This window comes from Salminus brasiliensis, chromosome 9 (genome assembly GCF_030463535.1).
Source record: "Salminus brasiliensis chromosome 9, fSalBra1.hap2, whole genome shotgun sequence".
In the NCBI taxonomy this organism is placed as follows: domain Eukaryota; kingdom Metazoa; phylum Chordata; class Actinopteri; order Characiformes; family Bryconidae; genus Salminus; species Salminus brasiliensis.
The window spans coordinates 37,937,272-37,957,034 of NC_132886.1; the positions used below are offsets into that span (position 1 = coordinate 37,937,272).

The 19,763-nt window shown below is 44.3% G+C and overlaps 2 protein-coding genes across 2 annotated transcripts; one reads left to right on the forward strand and one right to left on the reverse strand.

Moving 5' to 3' along the window:
- Window positions 1–234: 234 nt before the first annotated feature.
- On the forward strand, window positions 235–10,449 carry LOC140562797 (zona pellucida sperm-binding protein 4-like). Its single transcript, XM_072688650.1, has 10 exons — window positions 235–284; window positions 898–1,049; window positions 1,133–1,320; window positions 1,400–1,497; window positions 1,577–1,734; window positions 1,811–2,003; window positions 2,077–2,224; window positions 2,299–2,374; window positions 2,552–2,617; window positions 10,217–10,449. The coding sequence occupies exons 1-10, from the start codon at window positions 235–237 to the stop codon at window positions 10,447–10,449; spliced, it is 1,362 nt and encodes a 453-aa protein (XP_072544751.1).
- Window positions 10,450–11,178: 729 nt separating this feature from the next.
- Window positions 11,179–17,566, reverse strand: otomp (otolith matrix protein). Its single transcript, XM_072688651.1, has 8 exons — window positions 17,485–17,566; window positions 16,214–16,350; window positions 15,971–16,073; window positions 14,695–14,880; window positions 14,133–14,307; window positions 13,602–13,669; window positions 11,853–12,037; window positions 11,179–11,382 (listed from the first exon to the last, which is right to left on the reverse strand). The coding sequence occupies exons 1-8, from the start codon at window positions 17,564–17,566 to the stop codon at window positions 11,179–11,181; spliced, it is 1,140 nt and encodes a 379-aa protein (XP_072544752.1).
- Between the last annotated feature and the right edge of the window lie 2,197 nt (window positions 17,567–19,763).

The window sequence follows — 19,763 nt, forward strand, 5'->3', positions numbered from 1 at the left end:
TTCTACTAACTGTAAATTCCCACAAAACCTTTTCCATCTTTCTTCCCTCAAATATTGACTAGGATTTAAACCAGTCAACAATGTCTGGAGTTTCACATAAGATCAGTCTTTGTCATTCTACACCTGAGAGGATAAAGAGGATAAGCAGGGTTACGTCTTGTTCAAATTAAAAGTGAAATCAGCACTGAGGCAGTTGATGATTGCACAGGGCTGGAACATTATCATGGTCTAAACATGTTGGAGGAGGGGCTTTTCACAATTAGCAGGAAAGACACAATAAAAAGGTCAGCAAAAGTTAAGGAAGTTACTTGTTGGCGTACAGGCTTTAGTAATGATGGGGAAAAGATGGGGAACTGTAGTGTTTGTGGCTTTCTGGCTTAATAGTCTAAGCAATGCAGCTGTAACCTCATGGAGTCTACAAGCAGAGAAGCAACCTCAAAATCCTCAGCTACCTGGACCATCTTCTCAGCTGCCTGGACAGTTTCCTCCCCTCATTTCTGGGCCATCTGCTCAGCTACCTAGACCACTTCCTCTTCTTGTTTCTGGACCTTCTTCTCAGCTACCTAGACCACTTCTTCCCCTTGTTTCTGGACCTTCTTCTCAGCTACCTAGGCCATTTTCTCAGCTGCCTAGACCACTTCCTCCCCTTGTTTCTGGGCCTTCTTCTCAGCTGCCTGGGCCTTCTTCTCAGCTGCCTGGGCCACTTCCTCCCCTTGTTTCTGGGCCTTCTTCTCAGCTACCTAGGCCATCTTCTCAGCTGCCTGGACAGTTTCCTCCCCTTGTTTCTGGGCCGTCTTCTCAACTGCCTAGACCACTTCCTCCCCTTGTTTCTGGGCCGTCTTCTCAACTGCCTAGACCACTTCCTCCCCTTGTTTCTGGGCCATTTGTTCCTCCAAGCTTTGATCCTCAACTACCAGTGACCAGTGCTGATAAATGCAGATTGGATGATCCTGACAAGATCCCTTGTGGAGAACCTGGCATAGATGCTTCTCAGTGTGGTGCTATAAATTGCTGTTTTGATGGGCAGCAGTGCTACTATGGGAGAACAGGTAAAGGTTTTTTCATTTCTTGACTCTTATTGGAGCTGAATTTAAAGCCCTGTCAATTATGAGGTGTCTTCCTCTGTTTCCAGTGACTGTCCAGTGCATGATCGATGGGCAGTTTGTGTTGGTGGTGGCCAGGGATACAACACTACCCAGGCTCAGTCTGGACTCGATCAGCCTGTTGGGAGGCAGTGATGGGCCCTGTGGTGTTGCAGACTATAATGCTGACTTTGCCATATACCAGTTTCCTGTAACTGCTTGTGGCACAAGAGCAGCGGTTAGTAACAGAAGCTAGTGTCTTCAGGTAGGTGGTGCTTGTTTTAGGGGTGTCTACAATGCTGTTCTTTTCCCACCAGGTGCTTGGCGACTATGTGATCTATGAGAACAAAATGTCCTCGTCCTATGAAGTTGGAGTGGGACCTCTCGGTGCCATCACCAGGGATAGCCACTTTGAGTAAGTCAGGGTCAGAATCTTATGGCTGGTGTTTGTTTAGGAGTTGTGGGTTTTAATGATTTCTTGGTTCCTTTGCAAGGCTTTACTTCCAGTGTAGATATTCCACTACCACCGTTGCGTCCCTGGCTGTGGAGCTTGCCTCCAACGATCCTCCTCTACCTGTAGCAGCTTCTGGTCCCCTCAGGGTAGAGCTAAGACTAGGCAATGGTCAGTGTGTTACCAAGGGCTGTGTGGAAGGTAAGTTACTTTACTGAATTTTGAGTGATCTTGACTTTCTCTGGCTTCAATAACCCCTTCTCCTTCATTTCCACAGAACAAGTGGCCTACACCTCCTACTACACTGAGGCTGACTACCCTGTGACCAAGGTCCTGAGGGAGCCTGTGTATGTTGAGGTGCGCATGTTGGAGAGGACTGATCCCAATCTTGTCCTGGTCCTTGACCGCTGCTGGGCAACCTCCACCCCTGACCCTGTCAGTGTTCCTCAGTGGGACCTTCTGGTGAATGGGTAAGCTGGCTGCATGTCTACCACTGTCATAGGCCGGTGTCTTGGTACGGGCTAACTCTGATGTACTCCAAAGGTGCCCTTACCGAGATGACCGATACCTGACCACTCTGGTTCCAGTTGATGGGTCCTCTGGACTTCCATACCCTAGCCATTACAAGCGCTTTGTCCTCAAGATGTTTACGTTTGTGGATCCTGCTTCCATGGCTCCTTTGAAGGAGAGGGTAAGTATTGGATGTCTTTGCCATGTATGAAGAAGCAAAGGGCCAGTGTTTCACTTCCTACCTTGTTTCTCCAGATCTTCATCCACTGCAGTACAGCAGTATGCTCTCCGACTGCAGGTGCCATTTGTGAACCAAGGTGCAACAGGAAGAGTGAGTAGATATTAATCTTGGACTTATCCAGCTCTGATTCTTTGAGCCTTACAACAAACTAGTATTTGTAAACTCTGGCAAGTCAGTTGGTCTTTTGGACCACTCATTTTTTACTTTTTTTTTTTTTTTTTTTTTTTTTTTTTTTTTTTGGTATAACCTGCTGGTTCTCTTCACCAGGGAGAGATGTTGGTGCAGCTGTATGGAACTCCCAGCCAGTCTCGGTTGTGTCTAGTGGGGAAGTGATTTACACAAACTGCACCACCTCAGCTTGAGTCAACCCTGATCCCTTGTTAAATAAAGGTGTCTTGCTTTCAAATACCTTGTGTGGAACTCTTCCTCTTATACTATGAAGGCCTAGGTCTGAGCTTAATGTAACTACAGTCAGTTGTAACTTGTATTTGCACTTGCCTGTGCAGAATAGTGGCCTGTTGCCTGGATATGAGTTGGTAACTGCTCTTTGGGCTGGCTTCACCACTGTCTCTTGGTAATGTCTGGTTTAATTTCTCTCGTAATGTCCCTCTTCTTTCTGTGATGGGTTTATTTACTTTTATGGAGACTCAATGGTTTGTATAATCTTCAGAGGATTTGATGTTTCTAAGTACAGAAAAGGGATTTTACAAAACTATTATTGGTGGCCTTTAGATAATGATGAGGAGTACTCCTGAAATTGACTTGGTCAGGAATGGCAGCTGTCTCTATAGCATCTAGCTCCAATGGCAAAGCCTAGATGTGTACAGTGGCTGAATGTCAGGTGTGTTCTCTTGGTGACTGTTTTAATTTGGATTCCTATAGACTAATATCAATGACTGGCTCAGCACTCATTCGCTCTGCCCACAGTGGCAGTGCAATAAAGCAAGTCCTGCTTTACCATCTGTGCCTGGAGTCTGAGCACAATTGGCCATGCTCTCTCCAGGTGGTTTAATCACTCAGTGTTTGTTGGTGCAGGGATCTGTTAGGTGGTGTGGCAGGGCTGTGGTCCTGCACTGGTGGTAGTTAGAAAAGTGTTATCAGGAGTTATAAGTTCTTGCTTTGCTAGTGATTGGGGGGGCTACACATTGGTGGGTTAACTGGCAGTACCCGTTATTTTAATTTTTCTCTTTAAATAAATTAAATTATCCCTTCAAAATCACTTGGGCACTTGATTCTTTAATTCCTCAGAAATTTATCTGGTCATTGTAACCCCCTTCTCTTAGCCGCAGTCCTATAGTAATGTGTTTTAATGTTTTCTAGTCTTTTCTAAGATCAGACTGCAGAGGAGCATCCTCTTATCCATAGTACGCTCATAAGGTGTCCAGCTCATCCTGAAAACCTGTACAAAGCAGATAAACCCTCTGCCTTGTTTCTGGGTCACAGTTTTTCCTGTTCTGACTGGAAAAAGTCTCCCAAAGGTGGGAACAACATGAGCTACGGCTATTTCCAGCGGGACTGGACGTGGCTTTGTGTGTGGGCACACTCCACTGCCCACAGCTTCTCTGTATGCCTGCTTTGTGCAGGATTGACCCACCTTGACCTGCGTTTGCCAAGGTGCGCCGGCCCACCCTGATAAGCCTGTGAAATGTGATCAAAGGGGCCGAGATGGACTCGGCCCGCGGCTTATATGCGGCTCACAGGCCCCCGCAGGATCAGAAGAGGAAATATTATCCTGAGGAATGGCCAGTTCTGCCTGTGGCCCAATCCTTTACCTGAGCGCCTGCCAGCCAGCTAGCCAGCTTGCTGGACCAAGGCAGAGCATGACCGGCTGTGTATGTGTATGCATGTGTTTTATTTTTCTCCAACCAAGGGTGAAAGGTCACTCATTAAGAATCTCCAAAACACAGAATTCAGAAGCAACCGCTTGCTCATTGTGAATGCTACTAGCTAGCTTAGCTGGAAATTGGGCTTGGGACTCCTTCGCTGCCGCTAGCAAGACTGCAGGGGTCGTATTAACAATTAAAAGCAATATTAGCTAACACAACTGTGTAATAAACTAGGCTACTGAAGCTGCAGTCGTAGCCTGCTAAGACCAATCTACCTTAAGACCAGCTTTTGCTGGTAACTGGTCTTAGATGGTTTGAAATGGTCTCTAAAGGTTGTGGCGATGAGAGCTAAGATGGAAAGCCTCCTTGGCTCTTAACTACCATAGAGTATGTATTCCCTCGAGTTTGCTAGCCTAGCGGGTCTATTAGCTTGATCAAGCTGGTTATACTGGTTAATCACCTTGGTCCTGCTAGCAACAAAACCTGGTCATATTGGATGACCATTGTGGTTGGGCTGGTCGTGGTTGTAGACCAGCTAAAATGTCAAACTCAAACAAAAGCATCAAAAGCAACCATCAACCAATAGTTAATTTAAATTCATAAAAAATACTGATACTAATTTAGCATTCAAATATTACAAGCCATGATGTTAGCTGTATGATTAACATTCAGTGTTGGGTTAAATAGAGACAGAGACAACCATATTCACCATTAGTGTTGGACACTAGTGTACCCCATCCATGGGAGTGAACACACATACATACACACTAGTGATCAAACACACACAGTGAGAGTGAGGGGCCCAACGGTTGCAGCTTTCCAAGCCCAGGCATTGAACCCACAACCCTGTCATCAATACCCTGATGCTCTTACCACTGAGCCACCACTGCCCCAAATGTGCCCTTAATGTTAGAAATGTAAAGTAAAGTTTGGTCCACACCATAATGCTCGCATCGCTAACCCTCGCTACCCCTGCCTGCCATTTGCACCCTATTCAGGTGGTTCCTCGCTATCTACTGGGACATGTAGACCTAAAGACTTTTTCTGGAAGGAGGAATGAATGACTGTGACACCAGATTATACTCAGCACTGACTTGTAAGTATTTTCCACTACGTTAGCTTCCATCAGGGCCTCCATGGAAAACTGCAGTTCTGTTAGAACCAAGCTAGTGGTGTCAGTTCTAGCCTAACCCTAACATACGAAGCTGTTGTTTACCTTATAAAGGTTAACAAATAATGCATGTTTTATTCTTTATGCAGATTTCAGTGATATTTGTTTTGTAAATGAGCCTGTTTGAAGTCTGAATTAGCCTAAATCAGCCTGTTTGTCTATTAGCCGTGTGCTAACTGTCATCTATTTCTAGTGAAGGCCGAATATAGGATTCATTAGTCCCATACTTTATCATTATGCCAGTGCCTTTAGATTATAATTAGCTCGGTTTTCTACTCTTTTGTTTGTTTAATGAATTGTTTGTTGAAATTTTATCATGAAAGTGATTTATTTATTTTTTTACCTCAGTATCGGTCAGCCTGGATTATATAGCTAATAACATAAGCAAAAGCCTTCAGCCACAGCAGTACCGAAGGCTGACACTTCATGCGCTGTCACTGGGGAGTGTGTTATATAAAGCTCAGATTAATGAAGCCTGCTGCCTCTATCTCTCACACACACACACACTGATTCTGCAGTGTGGCATCAGAAAAGCCATCTGCTGCTGAACACTTCCCCTTTAGCTCTTCTTAGCGAGTCTCATTGGCGACAACGTGTATCCATAGGTACTCGAGTCCAGCGATGTCCAACTACAGGGCCTATTACGGCAAGTGCAATAAGCTCCAATCAGTCGGACACAATGTCTCGGAGGGCTCAGAAGTTAATTGCGGCACTAAGAAAGCAGGCTTTTCCATGGCGCCGTCACAGAGAACGAGTGCGTAATTAATGCAGGGTTTCCAAATTGTGAGAAATAGACTGCGCCTGAAAACACATGGTCACATGATAATTAGATACGTGGCTTTGTATGTTTGAGAATGAGCGTCAACATTCTCAAGGTCATTTGATCATGTGCCCATAAATGCTTAATTAACCCGCAATCAAAATCACTAATGTTCATTAGCTGTGTCAGCACGCCCGAAACCAATCCATTAGCGGCCTGTATTAGATGCCATTATCATTTATAATGCATTAGCATATGTTCAGAAACGCACATATGCTTGAGTGTGCAGGGAATTGGATATGCTGGTGTGTGCCATGGATTTTTCATTAACCCGTTCTCCCCAACACTGACTTACATAGACGTAGAACACAACACCCAACAACAGGCCTTTGCACGCTTTCGTCAAGTGTTTTTATTGATGACAGAAGACTTCTACAAATGTTCTACCAATATGAAGCCACACAAGACTATTTACATGAAATATTGTTCAAGTCGGTATAGCGTTATCCTGGAGGCAAGCCAGGAAACAGTACCATACGAGCACCTGTGTTGAGCTCCACCCACGTAGAAGCAGAAAAAAAAACGGGTCGACGCGGAAAACAATTTCCAGAGAAGTCGTTTTGAAGCGTTTTCAATGAGAAAGACTAACGGTGCACTTACGAAGGGAAAATTCCTTAAAGGAATGGTTGGGTGGAAAGTCAATTTTGCACAATTTGCAACTTACCCCACTTGTAGTTGGTCAGACAAGACAATTTTAGCATCCACACTCTGCTTCTTCATTTTAGTGCTGGAGTTTCAAGGCTAGTGTAGGTAACAAACACTAGAAGTCAATAGTCATCCAAGTCATTTTCAGAAATACACACCAACACACTTCCCTCGAACCACATCCACGTCTTCATTAATGTTGCATAAAGGCTTGTCGATGCAGTTTATGGTGCCGTGAACTATAACGCTAGGGGCTGTCATTTTATCAACAGGTGTTTTGTCGATTTCCCACCATCAACGAGACCCACCGTATCCGACAAGTAGGCACATCACACGGGGATACAGACGCTACAGAAAGTTTGCAGTTTGCTGCTATGAATAATATGAGTAATGCTGCTAAACTGCTAATCTTGGTAATTAGGTTAACTGCTAATTTCTTTCTTACTGGGGGAGTCTGATTATGTGGGGAAGTTGTAATTTGGCACAATGCCTGTTGGGTAAAATAGCTTTCTTTAGCGTTCAGCTACATGGAGATGTTTTGGTCAGTTTTATAGTCCACAGAAGGTCATGCTGTAGCCTCAACCACATCAACAAGTCTGCACCACCTTCATGAAGATCTGAATGCTGGTTTAGGGAGCTTTGGGGCATGTTTGGGTGAGTACATTAGCCTCGTAGCTCCAGTTTGGAAGTAAAGAAGCACAATTTAGACAGGTAACATGTTGTATCTGATCAATTTGGGGTTAGTGGCAAACTGTGTAAAATGGAAGGACAGTCAACAGCTCAACCAATATGTAATATTGATCCGAAAAGCTAACATGTATGTTCCGCTTACTCAAGTTAGCAGATATCTATACGCTTTCATTACTTACTAGTCCAGATGTCACAAAGAAAACTCTAGTACTTCTTAGTACTATCTTACAAACTTAGTACCTCTTGAGACCTCTTTGTAGGCTATGCTACGTCAGATATCTTTAGCCCTATTGGAGCTGCATTGGTTTCACCAGAGTTTTTTTTAGGCTGATTCGTACTGGAAGAAGTATCCCCAGATCCCCAGACCAAAAATTCCCAGAGATAGCCTTGAATGTTTAAATTTACACGTGTACAGTACAACAAAATTGTCCTCATCACATATATCTTCCAGTTGGTAAACTTGGACAGCTGAGGTCAAAGTGTTAAGGGCCTTGCTCAATGGGCCAACAGTGACAGTCTAACGGACATAGGTACCGAACCCACAACCTAGATTGAGAAGTGATTATGTCGATGACTTCTGGGCCTGTTTTCCAAAATCTTCTCAAAGTATGAGCACTGATCTCAGAGCTGTTCCTGTCAGTAAGGTCACTGTAAATAAGAAGGGAATCTGATCCAAGATCAGCACTCCAGCAATGAGAGGATTATGACTTCAGGCCCATGTGACACATAAATAGAGTGGATCTCATTGTTCCATCTTCAATCCGATCCGATTTCACCAAATCCATGGCTGGACACTGCATGACTTTTTTTTTTAAATCACTACAGGACATTAATCGCTCATTACCTTATTAGTGGTGTTATTAGAGTGTATTTCCCCACAGGGAAATAATCGAATAGAATATCTAACTAGGTTACTGGCTGTAACTGGGTTGGTTTAGGTCACATGGGCAAAAAAAAGGAAACCGAGAAATAATTTGAAGAATTTCGGCATAGTCTGAGACACAGTCAAAGCACCAGAACCATAGATTTGGTTACGTTTATGTTATATTATGTTACACTGTAAAATAGTTACAGATTCAAAACTGTTCTGTTACCTTCAGAGAACACTCCTCCCTGCTGGGCATAATGTCTATTAATGGCAACTGGAGGGCGCCAGAGGGCACAGCGGTAAAAACAAAGGATCAGGCTGATACTTGAGCCATTCAAATTTGCCACAGTTGGTTCCAATTCCAATTCCCTGGATCAAACCTCAAGGCATGCATCATTTTTCTTGTTACATGTAGGAATTATGTCTGAATTACTGTGTTAAACAAATTAATTAATTAAATCTACATTTTATTAATGATATTTTACTTGTAACCCTACAGAACTAAATTCTATTTCTCTGCCATGCTAATTGGATTCAGTTCCTATTTGCCCAACTGGAACATGACTACTCTTACTTTGGGTTCCAGGTTCAACCAATAACAGATGTCCATTCATTCCGAAATGAGCGCTGTCCTACTGTACAAACTACACACACTGCAGATTCATACTGGATTAAGATCATAGCAGTCACTTCAATTACAGTGTTTCCCCTAAGTAAAACTAATCCAGCTCCAACAGGGCTTTAAATTCTGTGGGTGGCAGTGGGCCCCCAGCACCGGGACTGGGAACCGCTGGTTTAGTGGGCTGCCACCAGCATTAGCCAAAGATATTGAATTGCAATGGATTTGAAGTACATGTAACACAGTATTGCCTCAAAAGAATGAATCCCTTCATGGCGCGTGGTGGCTCCCCCTCCCTGGAAAACATGGCCTGCTGGCATCGACCTTCTTCCATCGTGAGACCGCAGATCAAGTGGCGTAGATCGGCAACAGTGTAGCTAATGTGCTGCATTTTAGCTGCTAGCAGAGGAGAGAATAAAGGAGGGAGGCTATGAAGCATGGTAGCTAACAGGCCTTTGGCCTACATAGAGCCTGCGCCACTCTTTATGCGCTCCTTAAGCAGGGTGGATGGGGTAGATTAGTGTAGAAGAGAAAGAGAAGGGAAAATGGGAGATATGGAAGGTGGGAGAGAGCGCAAGAAAGAAAGAAAGAGAGAGAGAGTGTGGAGGTGTGGGGGGCTTTTCATCACATCAGCACAAACCTGTGAATGAGAGGAGAAGGTCAGCGCAGTGCGCTATTTAATGAAGCATCTTATAGTAGGTTAGCTTAACATATGGGCAAATAAAGACACGCTTGATCAAAGACCTTGCAAAGAACTCAGTACACAATACATCATGAACTACTTCTCAAAGGCTATACTTTAGCTACAGTCTGCTTGCCATAACACTGTAGTCGGAATCCAGTAATACTACTGATAGAGCAAAGAACGGATTGGATGAAAGCATGGCATTAGAATAGGCAAGGTGTTCTTGCCTACTCAGTCATTATCATCATTATTAAAGGCATGCTAGGCATGTTAGTCATGGTATCCAGCATCAAGCATCAAATCTTTTAAGTACTGTAAGCAAAAAAGAGTTAGATATATTACATAATCCAGTAATCCACTGAATTAGTATCCATTCTTAACTAGACCATTAATTAGACATCCAAAAAAAGTTTATAGACCCATAGTCTTGACTAAAGAACCCTTGAAGAACTCTTGTTGTATGGGTGTACCTTTGCTCCCAAACATCTGAATCATGGTGGTGCATCTCTACTTATGTTTTTAAACATTGGAGTGCATCTCTACTTATGTTTTTAAACATTGGAGTGCATCTCTACCATTCATCTCAAACATCTGAACAAGATTGGTGCATCTCTACCATCCATCTCAAACATCTGAACAAGATTGGTGCATCTCTACCATCCATCTCAAACATCTGAACAAGATTGGTGCATCTCTACCATCCATCTCAAACATTAGAAGCATGATGGTGCATCTCCACCTTCCATCTCAAACATCTGATCAAGATTGGTGCATCTCTACCATCCATCTCAAACATCTGAACAAGATTGGTGCATCTCTACCATCCATCTCAAACATCTGAACTAAATTGATGCATCTCTACCATCCATCTCAAATATCTGAATAAGATTGGTGCATCTCTACCATCCATCTAAAACATTAGAAACATGATGGTGCATCCCCACCTTCTATCTCAAACATCTAAAGAAGATTGGTGCATCTCTACCATCCATCCCAAACATTAGAAGCATGATGGTGCATCTCCACCTTCTATCTCAAACATCTAAAGAAGATTGGTGCATCTCTACCATCCATCCCAAACATTAGAAGCATGATGGTGCATCTCCACCTTCGGTCTCAAACCTCTGAACCATGGTGGTGCATCACAACCTTTATTTTCCAACATCTAAAGCATATCGGTACATCTCTAACTAATTCTCAAACATATGTCTACCTTCGGTCTCAAACATCTGAGCTATGGTGGTCCATCTCTAACTTGGTTTTTAAACATCTGAACCATAGTGGTACATTCCCACCTTCATTTTCTAATGTCTGAACCATGGTGGTGCAAAGATCTGAAGCATGATGATGCATCTTCACCTTCATTTTCTAATGTCTGAACCATGGTGGTGCAAAGATCTGAAGCATGATGATGCATCTTCACCTTCATTCTCAAATGTTTGAACCTATCTATCTCTACCTTTGCATTTAAATGTCTAACTATAATAATGAAACACGGTGCTTCTCTACCTTCATATTCAGTCTCATTAAGGTGGAGTTGGTGGTGTTTATTTGTACTCCAGCATGGAGGTCAACACCTGAAGCATGTTAGTGTAACTTTACCTTCACACTCAAATGCCTGAAGCATGGTGGTGTAGCTATGCCCCAGCCAAGACGGATAGGTGCCCATGACCCTCAGCAGCTTCTGAGTAGAATCACTAAACATCACATCAGGCTGGCCATATGCCACCGAACTGAAGAGGGAGAATCCCTGGGTGGCGTTGGCAAATGCATTCTGGAAGAAATTGGCACAAACAAGGACTGGTTAACACCCAGGGTTGCTCACACTGTTAAAAATGAAAGTGCAGATGCTGTTGAAGAACCAGTAGAAGGCCGATTGATAGATAGTCCATTAGAGAACCATATTTGTAAATGCAGAAGTGTAAAGTCCACATAATGCAAAGGTTCTAGGAGCAACCCTTGACCCTTCTAGACCCTGATACAGTTACAGTTATGCCTTTTCCCTTGACTAGAAGAAGGCAGCTACCCTGGAGTGGGCCAGTGAGATTTCCTTGACCTCTTTGATACCAAAGGGCATTTCATCAAACTCGTATTAGCCCACTGAGACTGGGATTATTGCAGTTACTTAGGGTAAATAAGTAGGTAAGTTAGCATTTGTGTGTGTGAGTGTTCATTTCAGTGGACCATAGAGTGTATCTGCCAGCTGGCGTTCAGTGTCCGCAGCTGCCCGGTGTCTTGGCTGACCTGCACGCGTTCCAGGAACTTGTAAACGCGGCACTTATCCTCCAGGCGCACCACCACAGCGTTGGCCGGCACCACGGCCAGGTGGCAGCGTTTGTGCTGGAAGAGCGAAGCCTCGCCTCCGTCAGGACAAAGCAGCTTCAGGTCCTCCAGCTCAAGGTCCAGAGCCCACGACTCCTGATTTTTACCTGAACAGTTTTACAGCACAGTGCTTTAGTGAGCAACCATGTCCAACATTTTGAGTTGCAGTGAAGGTTGTTGTGGCTACTAGAGGTTGGGATCAGTTCTGATGTAATAACAGCATTTTATTATGTTTTTTGACTTGAGAAATTAAGTGAAGTTTGGCAGAAAGTGGGGCAAAACCGTTGGCCCTATGACCTGGACATCACACATTTGAGCCCCAGTTGCCCGGAGTCCAAACAGAAGAGTTGGCTTTGCTCTCAGGTAGGGTGTCCCTCCCTCACATTTCCCCATCACTCATTTTAATGCTAGCCAGTGCGGACATGTGTTAGCTAACAGATTTGGACAGTTAGCATTCTCTTTCAAGCCAGTTGAGCTCTGTCATGCCTGCCCCTGTTGTCATGTCTGCCTTTGTTTGCCTTGGGAGCACATGGCTCTGTTTGTGTCTTGTCTGCCCTAGCCACGCCTGTCCATTAGTGTTTCCACCAGTGTCTACTTTGTAGCCACGCCCTCTTGTTAGTCCCAGATGTTCCTTGTGAGTCTCTTGTTAGTGTCTGTACAAGTACCCCTTTGTTTCAGTCGTCCCCTGTCTGGTCTTGTGCATGTTTTGCATGTGGGGGGGTAATGTCCCTGTCCCTGTCCCAGTCAATTGACGGTTTGTAGATTTGGCCTGTTTATGTGAGTCTGGTGTTCTTTATTTTGCTAAACTTTGTGCTTGTTTGGTTTCTGTTTTCTTGTATTGTATTAAACAATTATCCTGCGAGTACATCAGGAAATCCAGATAGTTGGTGCAACTGGAAAGTACTAGATTGAGGAGAAGGTCCTTAATGGTTCTTGCTTCGTGCATATGCCTATAAGAAAACACATCAATTAGTATAGATCCCAAATTAGAAATAGATCACTGACTGCTATTTCTTTTACATCAGCAAACAGACGTCATCACGTTGAGTGATTGGGGGGGAAGAGAGGGCCATTCTACCCACCCATAGAGGCCAACTGTAGTCTCTGGGACTCCCGGCCTTGAAGGCTGTGGCATAATGTGGATGATAAGTCCAAAGCCTAGATGGCTATATCACTCAGGAGCTCACAGTTTCGGCCTGATCGGAGATCAGTGCTTATACTCCAAAGTGCCTTTCACACACACACAGAATTATACACTTAATAAGCTCCCACACAATGATAATGTCAAAATCTGCCACACACCTATACTGAGAAATCTAATTTTTATTCATCTTCAGCCTTAAATATGCTGCCTATTATTCCAACTTCATATGGAGGATCTACTTCGGAATTCCCAGGATGGAAAAACACCGCAGCTTGATAAAGAGAGACATGATTCTCTTTACGATCTGTGAGACCCATCAGCTATCTGCCTCTGCCTGTCTGCAACCGTTATGAATAGCTGCTACACTGTTGTGAAACACTGCCCCCTGGTGTTGATCATTAGGTAAAAGTGTAGGAGTTGCTATGTGCTGGTTTTTGCTGGTTGGCTGGAATCACAGATATTATAATTATAAAAGAATCTGTCAGATATTTCTAAACCTCCAAGGGTCTGGGTCTGGGTGAACCTACCATTCATGTTGTCGAAGACCGTGGTGTGCTTTACGAAGGCCACATCGCCAAGGTTCTCTGCCACACATCTGCGGAATAGAGCACAGTCCAATAGCTGGATGCAGGATCGGCAAGACTTCCAGTCTTATGTACCACAATAGTACATAATACTATAAGATTAGCTCAGTCCCTTTCTGATGGTAGATCCTGCACTTCGACATTACCTTTTACTCATCTTGAGGTCAGCTCTTGGGCGGAATTTGCTAGGAAGGCCTGACCTGGCCATGTTGGCAGTTGTCCCACTTGGAAATGATTTAGCGGACAGCACAACGTACGATTTCGAATGAGATCATTTTAAACCCCTTCCCAGACTCCTCTGCATCTACCGCCTTCTTTCTGAAGGCCTCAGAGAGCTCTTTGAAGCTGGCCATAGTGATTTGATCTTCACTGCTCACTTCAAACAAGAGTAGACCAGACTAAACGTCTGAGGTTTAAATAAAACAGACTCCTCCAGATCATCTACACACACACACACACACACACACACAGTACCTGAGTGCCCCTGCTTCCCCGTAGTGGCGTTCTCTGGGGTTGTTGGCACAGATGTGGCGGTCATTGTCGTCACCTATACAGGCTTCACACAGGTTTCTGGGGTTGGTGCCTTTGGGGTCATGCTCTGGATCCTTTGCTCCGGGGACACAGCTATAGCCAAAGAAATCCCCCACCGCTGCGGCCCACCCGGGGGACAAAGAGAGGTAAAGTCACAGATGATGTATGTGATCACATTCGTCATTTGCATAGCAACTTACACGCACACATACAGTGTGTACACGGACTGGCCACTTTATTGGAAACCCCTACTTTTGTTTGTGTCCAGCCCATAATCAGGGCTACAGTCTGTAGCTGTGCACCTTTATAGAGGACTATACGAGCTATTAGGTAGGCAGAGTTTATAAAGTGGTCAGTAAGTACAGTTATATAGATGTAGGAATGTGTATATGAGAATTAATGAGGGTCATGGACAGTTTGCATGCTCCTATCTTCAGGCTTTTGGCAGTCTCCTGTTTTTTTAGCTTATTTATAGGTTCTTGACTCTGCTGCGGGGGTCTCTCACCGTGGGGGAAGTTGCATTGCTCGTTCACACTGATCTGCGATGTGTTGACCAGGAAGCCGATGGGCACAGTCCAGCCCACGGTGGTCCTGATCCCAGGGTGACAAGAGCTCCGCTCATGCATCTCCAGCAGCGACAGGTCGCCGGATGATTTCCGGGCCAAGGCCACTACATAGTAATTTATGCCATCTAAAAAAGAGGTTTTGGCAAGGGAGGGGGGGGGGGGGTGCACAAGAGATGACCATTGACAGGTGAGTGGACATCAAGTGGTTTTAAATCAGGGATTATATAGTTGGAGTTTTAGTTCAGTGAAAAATTTAATGTACCTTTAAGGTCATCTGTTCTAAACTAAGGTCTAAAATAAGCATAAAACCTAAAGTTTGGCCCAAATCCTAAAATCAGTTCAAAACACTGGAATTGGCTTGAACCCTCAAACTAGCCTAAAGCTTTTAAATTGTCCATGACTCTGAAACTGGGCAAATCTAATATTGGCCCAAACTCTACACTTCGAAAGAGTTCAAAAAACCAAAAAGAAAAAAGCCCAAACACCCTAAGTTGGCCCAAACATTAAACTGTGACTAAAATCTCAAGGTGGCCCAAATTTTAAAATTAGACTAAAGCTTTAATTTACCACAAACCTAAAAACTGGCCACAAACCCTACACTAGCCTTAAAATTGGCCTTTTTAAAACTTTAATATTGGCCCTGATTCTGAAATTGGCCTAATACCACATTGGCCCAATCTGAAATTAGCTTAAAGCCTTAAAATTGGTAAAAATCCTAAAACTCCCCACAATAATAATTTATTTAAGTCCCAAACCTTGCTCTAAAACCTTTAAATTGGCCCAAATTCTGACATTTGCCCAAAAACCATAATATTGGACCAACCTTAAAATTAGCTCAAACATTTAAACTAGCCTAAAACGTCCACAGTTTCTAAACATCATTCTAAAAATACACAGTTATCCCAAACCCTAAAATTGGCCCAAAGTCGGAAGTTGGCCTAAAACCATAATATTAGCCCAAACTAAACTTGGTCTAAAGCCTTAAAATTAAAGCCATGAAATAGGCCCAAACTTGAAAATTAGCCCAACACCTAATGTTGTTCTAAAACTTGGACTAAAACCCATAAATTTGACCCCAGACATTACAGTTGGTCTAAAACCTTGAAGTTATCTAATTACCATCTTCCTTTAAAATTTAAGTCTTTAAGTTAACTTTGAATGACTGCACTGTAAATATGGAGGACATCATATCTCTGTGTAAAAGACTTTACCTACCCACTCCGTTATAAGACTCCCCTACTGCAACATCCAACCCATGGCAAACTCCAGCAGTGTAGATCTCATCGGGATACATGGAAGCTGCATCCGCTGTACCGTTCTGATGAAAGATGAAAGAGTAACATCTCACCATCTCACTCAAGCCCCCCTGACTTCTGTCCTTCAGCAGAATAGGCGAACAACTAACCGTGGCTTTGCCGTTTAGTTTTCTTGGCTTGAAACAGTGGGATTTCCACCCACCTTAATTCTCTGCATGCAGTCCGTGGGGCTCTGGCCGCGCACACACTGCAGTTTTCCACGAATGTTCCGCGCTGTGGCATTCCCAGCCAGATCCAGACACTTCTGCTCCTCCGCATCAGACACTGCACACCAAGTGACTGTGCAAAGAGAGCACGTCTCATACACTGCTGTATTGTGCACTTTATTAGAAACCCACTCACTCACTGGCCACTTTATTAGAAACCCCTACCTTGTGTGTCCACTCACTGGCCACTTTATTAGAAACCCCTACCCTGTCCTTTCACTCACTGGCCACTTTATTAGGGACATGTTTCTAATAAAGTGGCCAGTGAGTGGATGCAAAGGGTAGGTGTTTCTAAGTGACCAGTGGGTGGACGTACAAAGTATGGGTTTCTAATAAACCCCAACTCTGTCCATCCACTCACTGGCCACTTTATTAGAAACCCCAACTCTGTCCACTCACTCACTGGCCACTTTATTAGCAACCCCTTCCTTCTATGTCCACTTACTGGCCACTTTATTAGAAACTCTGTCTGTCCACTCACTGGCCACTTTATTAGAAACATTTACCTTGTGTGTCCACTCACTGGCCACTTTATTAGAAACACCTAACTTGTGTGTCCACTCACTGGCCACTTTATTAGAAACCCCAACTCTGTCCACTCACTCACTGGCCACTTTATTAGAAACCCCTACCCTGTGTGTCCACTCACTAGCCACTTTATTAGCAACCCCTTCTATGTCCACTCACTGGCCACTTTATTAGAAACCCCTTCCTTTTCCTCACTGGCCACTTTATTAGAAACCCCTTCCTTGTGCTTTTCCTCACTGGTCACTTCATTAAAACTCCCTACCCTGTCCGTCCACTCACTGGCCACTTTATTAGAAACCCCTTCCTTTTCCTCACTGGCCACTTCATTAAAACTCCCTACCCTGTCCGTCCACTCACTGGCCACTTTATTAGAAACCCCAACTATGTGTGGCCACTTTATTAGAAACTCTTACCTTGTTTGTCTCCTTACTGAGGCACTTAATTAATTACCTTAGCCCTTACTTCGTATGGCCACTTTGGGTTTATTAGGAACCCTTACCTTGTATGTCCACTCTCTGGCCACTTTATTAGAAACCCCTACCCTGTGCATTAACCCACTGACAGTTTTTTTTAGAAACGCCTCCCTTGTACTTCCACTTAGAGTAGTAATCTAATGCAAATGAAAGCACACTCACAGCTCAGCGTAATGTCTGTTAGCACTGAAATATTAAATACTCACTGATGTTGTTCTGGCTGGACACTCCGACCTTTACCAGCAGGAGGAAAGCCAGTGCCAGCAGGTGTCCCGAGGTTTGGTCCATGTTACCTTTGTGCAGCAGCGTCCCAAATGCTCTCAGAGCCGCACAGGTACTGTGGGAAGTAACAGTGGGAAAAAAAACAAACCCACAGCAGGCTCACATTGGCTCACAGTGGCCAAAAAGCCAAAGTGGTGGGGTGGAGGTGTGTGTGGGGGGAGGGGGGGGGGCACCAGGGGTTGGATAAAAAGGAACATTTCCATTAGACCCTTACCAATAGCACTATCCCCCTTTTTTTCCCAATTCTAGCGTCCGGCAGTTATTTTCCACTTAAGGGTCTAGTGTTTCCTCCTCTATCCGCTGGGACTGGATGGCATGCAGCTTTCTTGCACACTTCACCTCCCCTGGTCGTGGCAGGTCAGATCGTAGCGGAGGTTATAATTAAGTAAGGCACAATGGCTTTTTGTGGGACGGTCACTAAAGCCTTGGTGGGATTAACCTGAGGGCCTGGAACAGGCTTAGATTATTGATAGAGAGACAGGAGATGCTTTTGTCTCAGCCGCCAGCAACTTCAAGAAACGTATAGGCCACTTGATACTAGATCTGCATCCCAACTCCCGTGTTTCCTACCCTACAATCAACGGGTTATTAGAAGAGAGTCATGGGAAATCTGCTTTTATAAGCTGAACAGACATATGTGCAGACTAGGCCACTTTATTTGAAACACCCACCCTGTATGTCCTGTCACTGGCCACTTTATTGGAAACACCCACCCTGTATGTCCTAATACTGGCCACTTTATTGGAAACACCTACCTTGTGCTTCCATTCACTGGCCACTTTATTAGAAACACCCACCTTCTATGTCCTGTCACTGGCCACTTTATTGGAAACACCGACCTTGTGCTTCCACTCACTGGCCACTTTATTAGAAACACCCACCTTGTATGTTCAGTCACTGGCCACTTTATTGGAAACACCTACCTTGTGCATTCACTCACTGGCCACTTTATTAGAAACAGCCACTTTGTATGTCCTGTCACTGGCCACTTTATTAGAAACACCTACCTTGTGCTTCCATTCACTGGCCACTTTATTAGAAACACCCACCTTGTATGTTCGGTCACTGGCCACTTTATTGGATACACCTACCTTGTGCATTCACCCACCTTGTATGTCCAGCAACACTTACTGTACCCCCTGCATTCACTCACTGGCCACTTTATTAGAAACACACACCTTGTATGTCCACTCACTGGCCACTTTATTAGAAACACCTATAGTAAATGTCAACACACTGGCCACTTTATTAGAAACACCTACAGTAAATGTCAATACACTGGCCACTTTATTAGAAACACCTACAGTAAATGTCAACACACTGGCCACTTACTGTACCTCCTGCATTCACTCACTGGCCACTTTATTAGAAACACCCACCTTGTATGTCCACTCACTGGCCACTTAATTAGAAACACCTACAGTAAAAATGTCAACACACTGGCCACTTTATTAGAAACACTTACTGTACCCCCTGCATTCTCTCACTGGCCACTTTATTAGAAACACTTACTGTACCCCCTGCATTCTCTCACTGGCCACTTTATTAGCAACACCTTCAGCTTTAACACACATAGGCACATTCCTCACAAAGCCAAAGCGGGCTGTCCGGACCACAGGTATCCCAGGGTGCACTTGAGGCCTGTCTGTGGCCTTATCTTCTTGCCCTTCTGCGCCTCTGACATCATTTCCCTTTCTCCCCACATAGAAAATGACATCGCCATTAATCAGCGGCTATTTTAGAACAGAAACCCTCGGCCCTTATCACTGCAAGGACGCTCTGCTTTTTTAAATCAGCTAAGCGCGTGTGTGTGTGTGTGTGTGTGTGTGAGAGAGAGAGAGAGAGATCATAACCGTTATCAGACGATAGTGTGTATAATAAGTCAATTAAAGTCAAATTAATCAAAGAACTACTCTAATTCCCAGCCTGCTGATTGGCTGCTGGAATCCTGCCTTCTGGTTGGTTGTTAGTATCCTGCCTTCCAAAGGTCTGGGCTGCAAGCTCGGTAGGGCGGTTCCTCTGTACGACTGTCCTATCTTTGTCCTAGGCTTTTCGTAGGGCTTTGTGTCCTGCGTGGTGATTGGCTGCTAGTATGTTGGGTACTGATTGGCTATTAGTGTCTATGGCGACCCCACACCTTGACTTCAGTGTTGCGGTGCGTGGAGCACCTCCTGGCACCACCCCTGTGCCGCCCCTGTCCCTA

Excerpts from the sequence above, each read along its gene's own strand:
- LOC140562797 (XM_072688650.1), top strand. The coding sequence starts at position 235 with ATGTTGGAGGAGGGGCTTTTCACAATTAGCAGGAAAGACACAATAAAA. Across the intron at positions 1,050-1,132 it reads GTGCTACTATGGGAGAACAG|TGACTGTCCAGTGCATGATC; the intron begins GTAAAGGTTTTT and ends CTCTGTTTCCAG. Across the intron at positions 1,321-1,399 it reads CTTGTGGCACAAGAGCAGCG|GTGCTTGGCGACTATGTGAT; the intron begins GTTAGTAACAGA and ends TTTTCCCACCAG.
- otomp (XM_072688651.1), bottom strand. The coding sequence starts at position 17,566 with ATGGACCAAACCTCGGGACACCTGCTGGCACTGGCTTTCCTCCTGCTG. Across the intron at positions 16,351-17,484 it reads GTCCAGCCAGAACAACATCA|TCACTTGGTGTGCAGTGTCT; the intron begins GTGAGTATTTAA and ends CTCTTTGCACAG. Across the intron at positions 14,308-14,694 it reads GCAATGCAACTTCCCCCACG|CGGTGGGGGATTTCTTTGGC; the intron begins GTGAGAGACCCC and ends GGTGGGCCGCAG.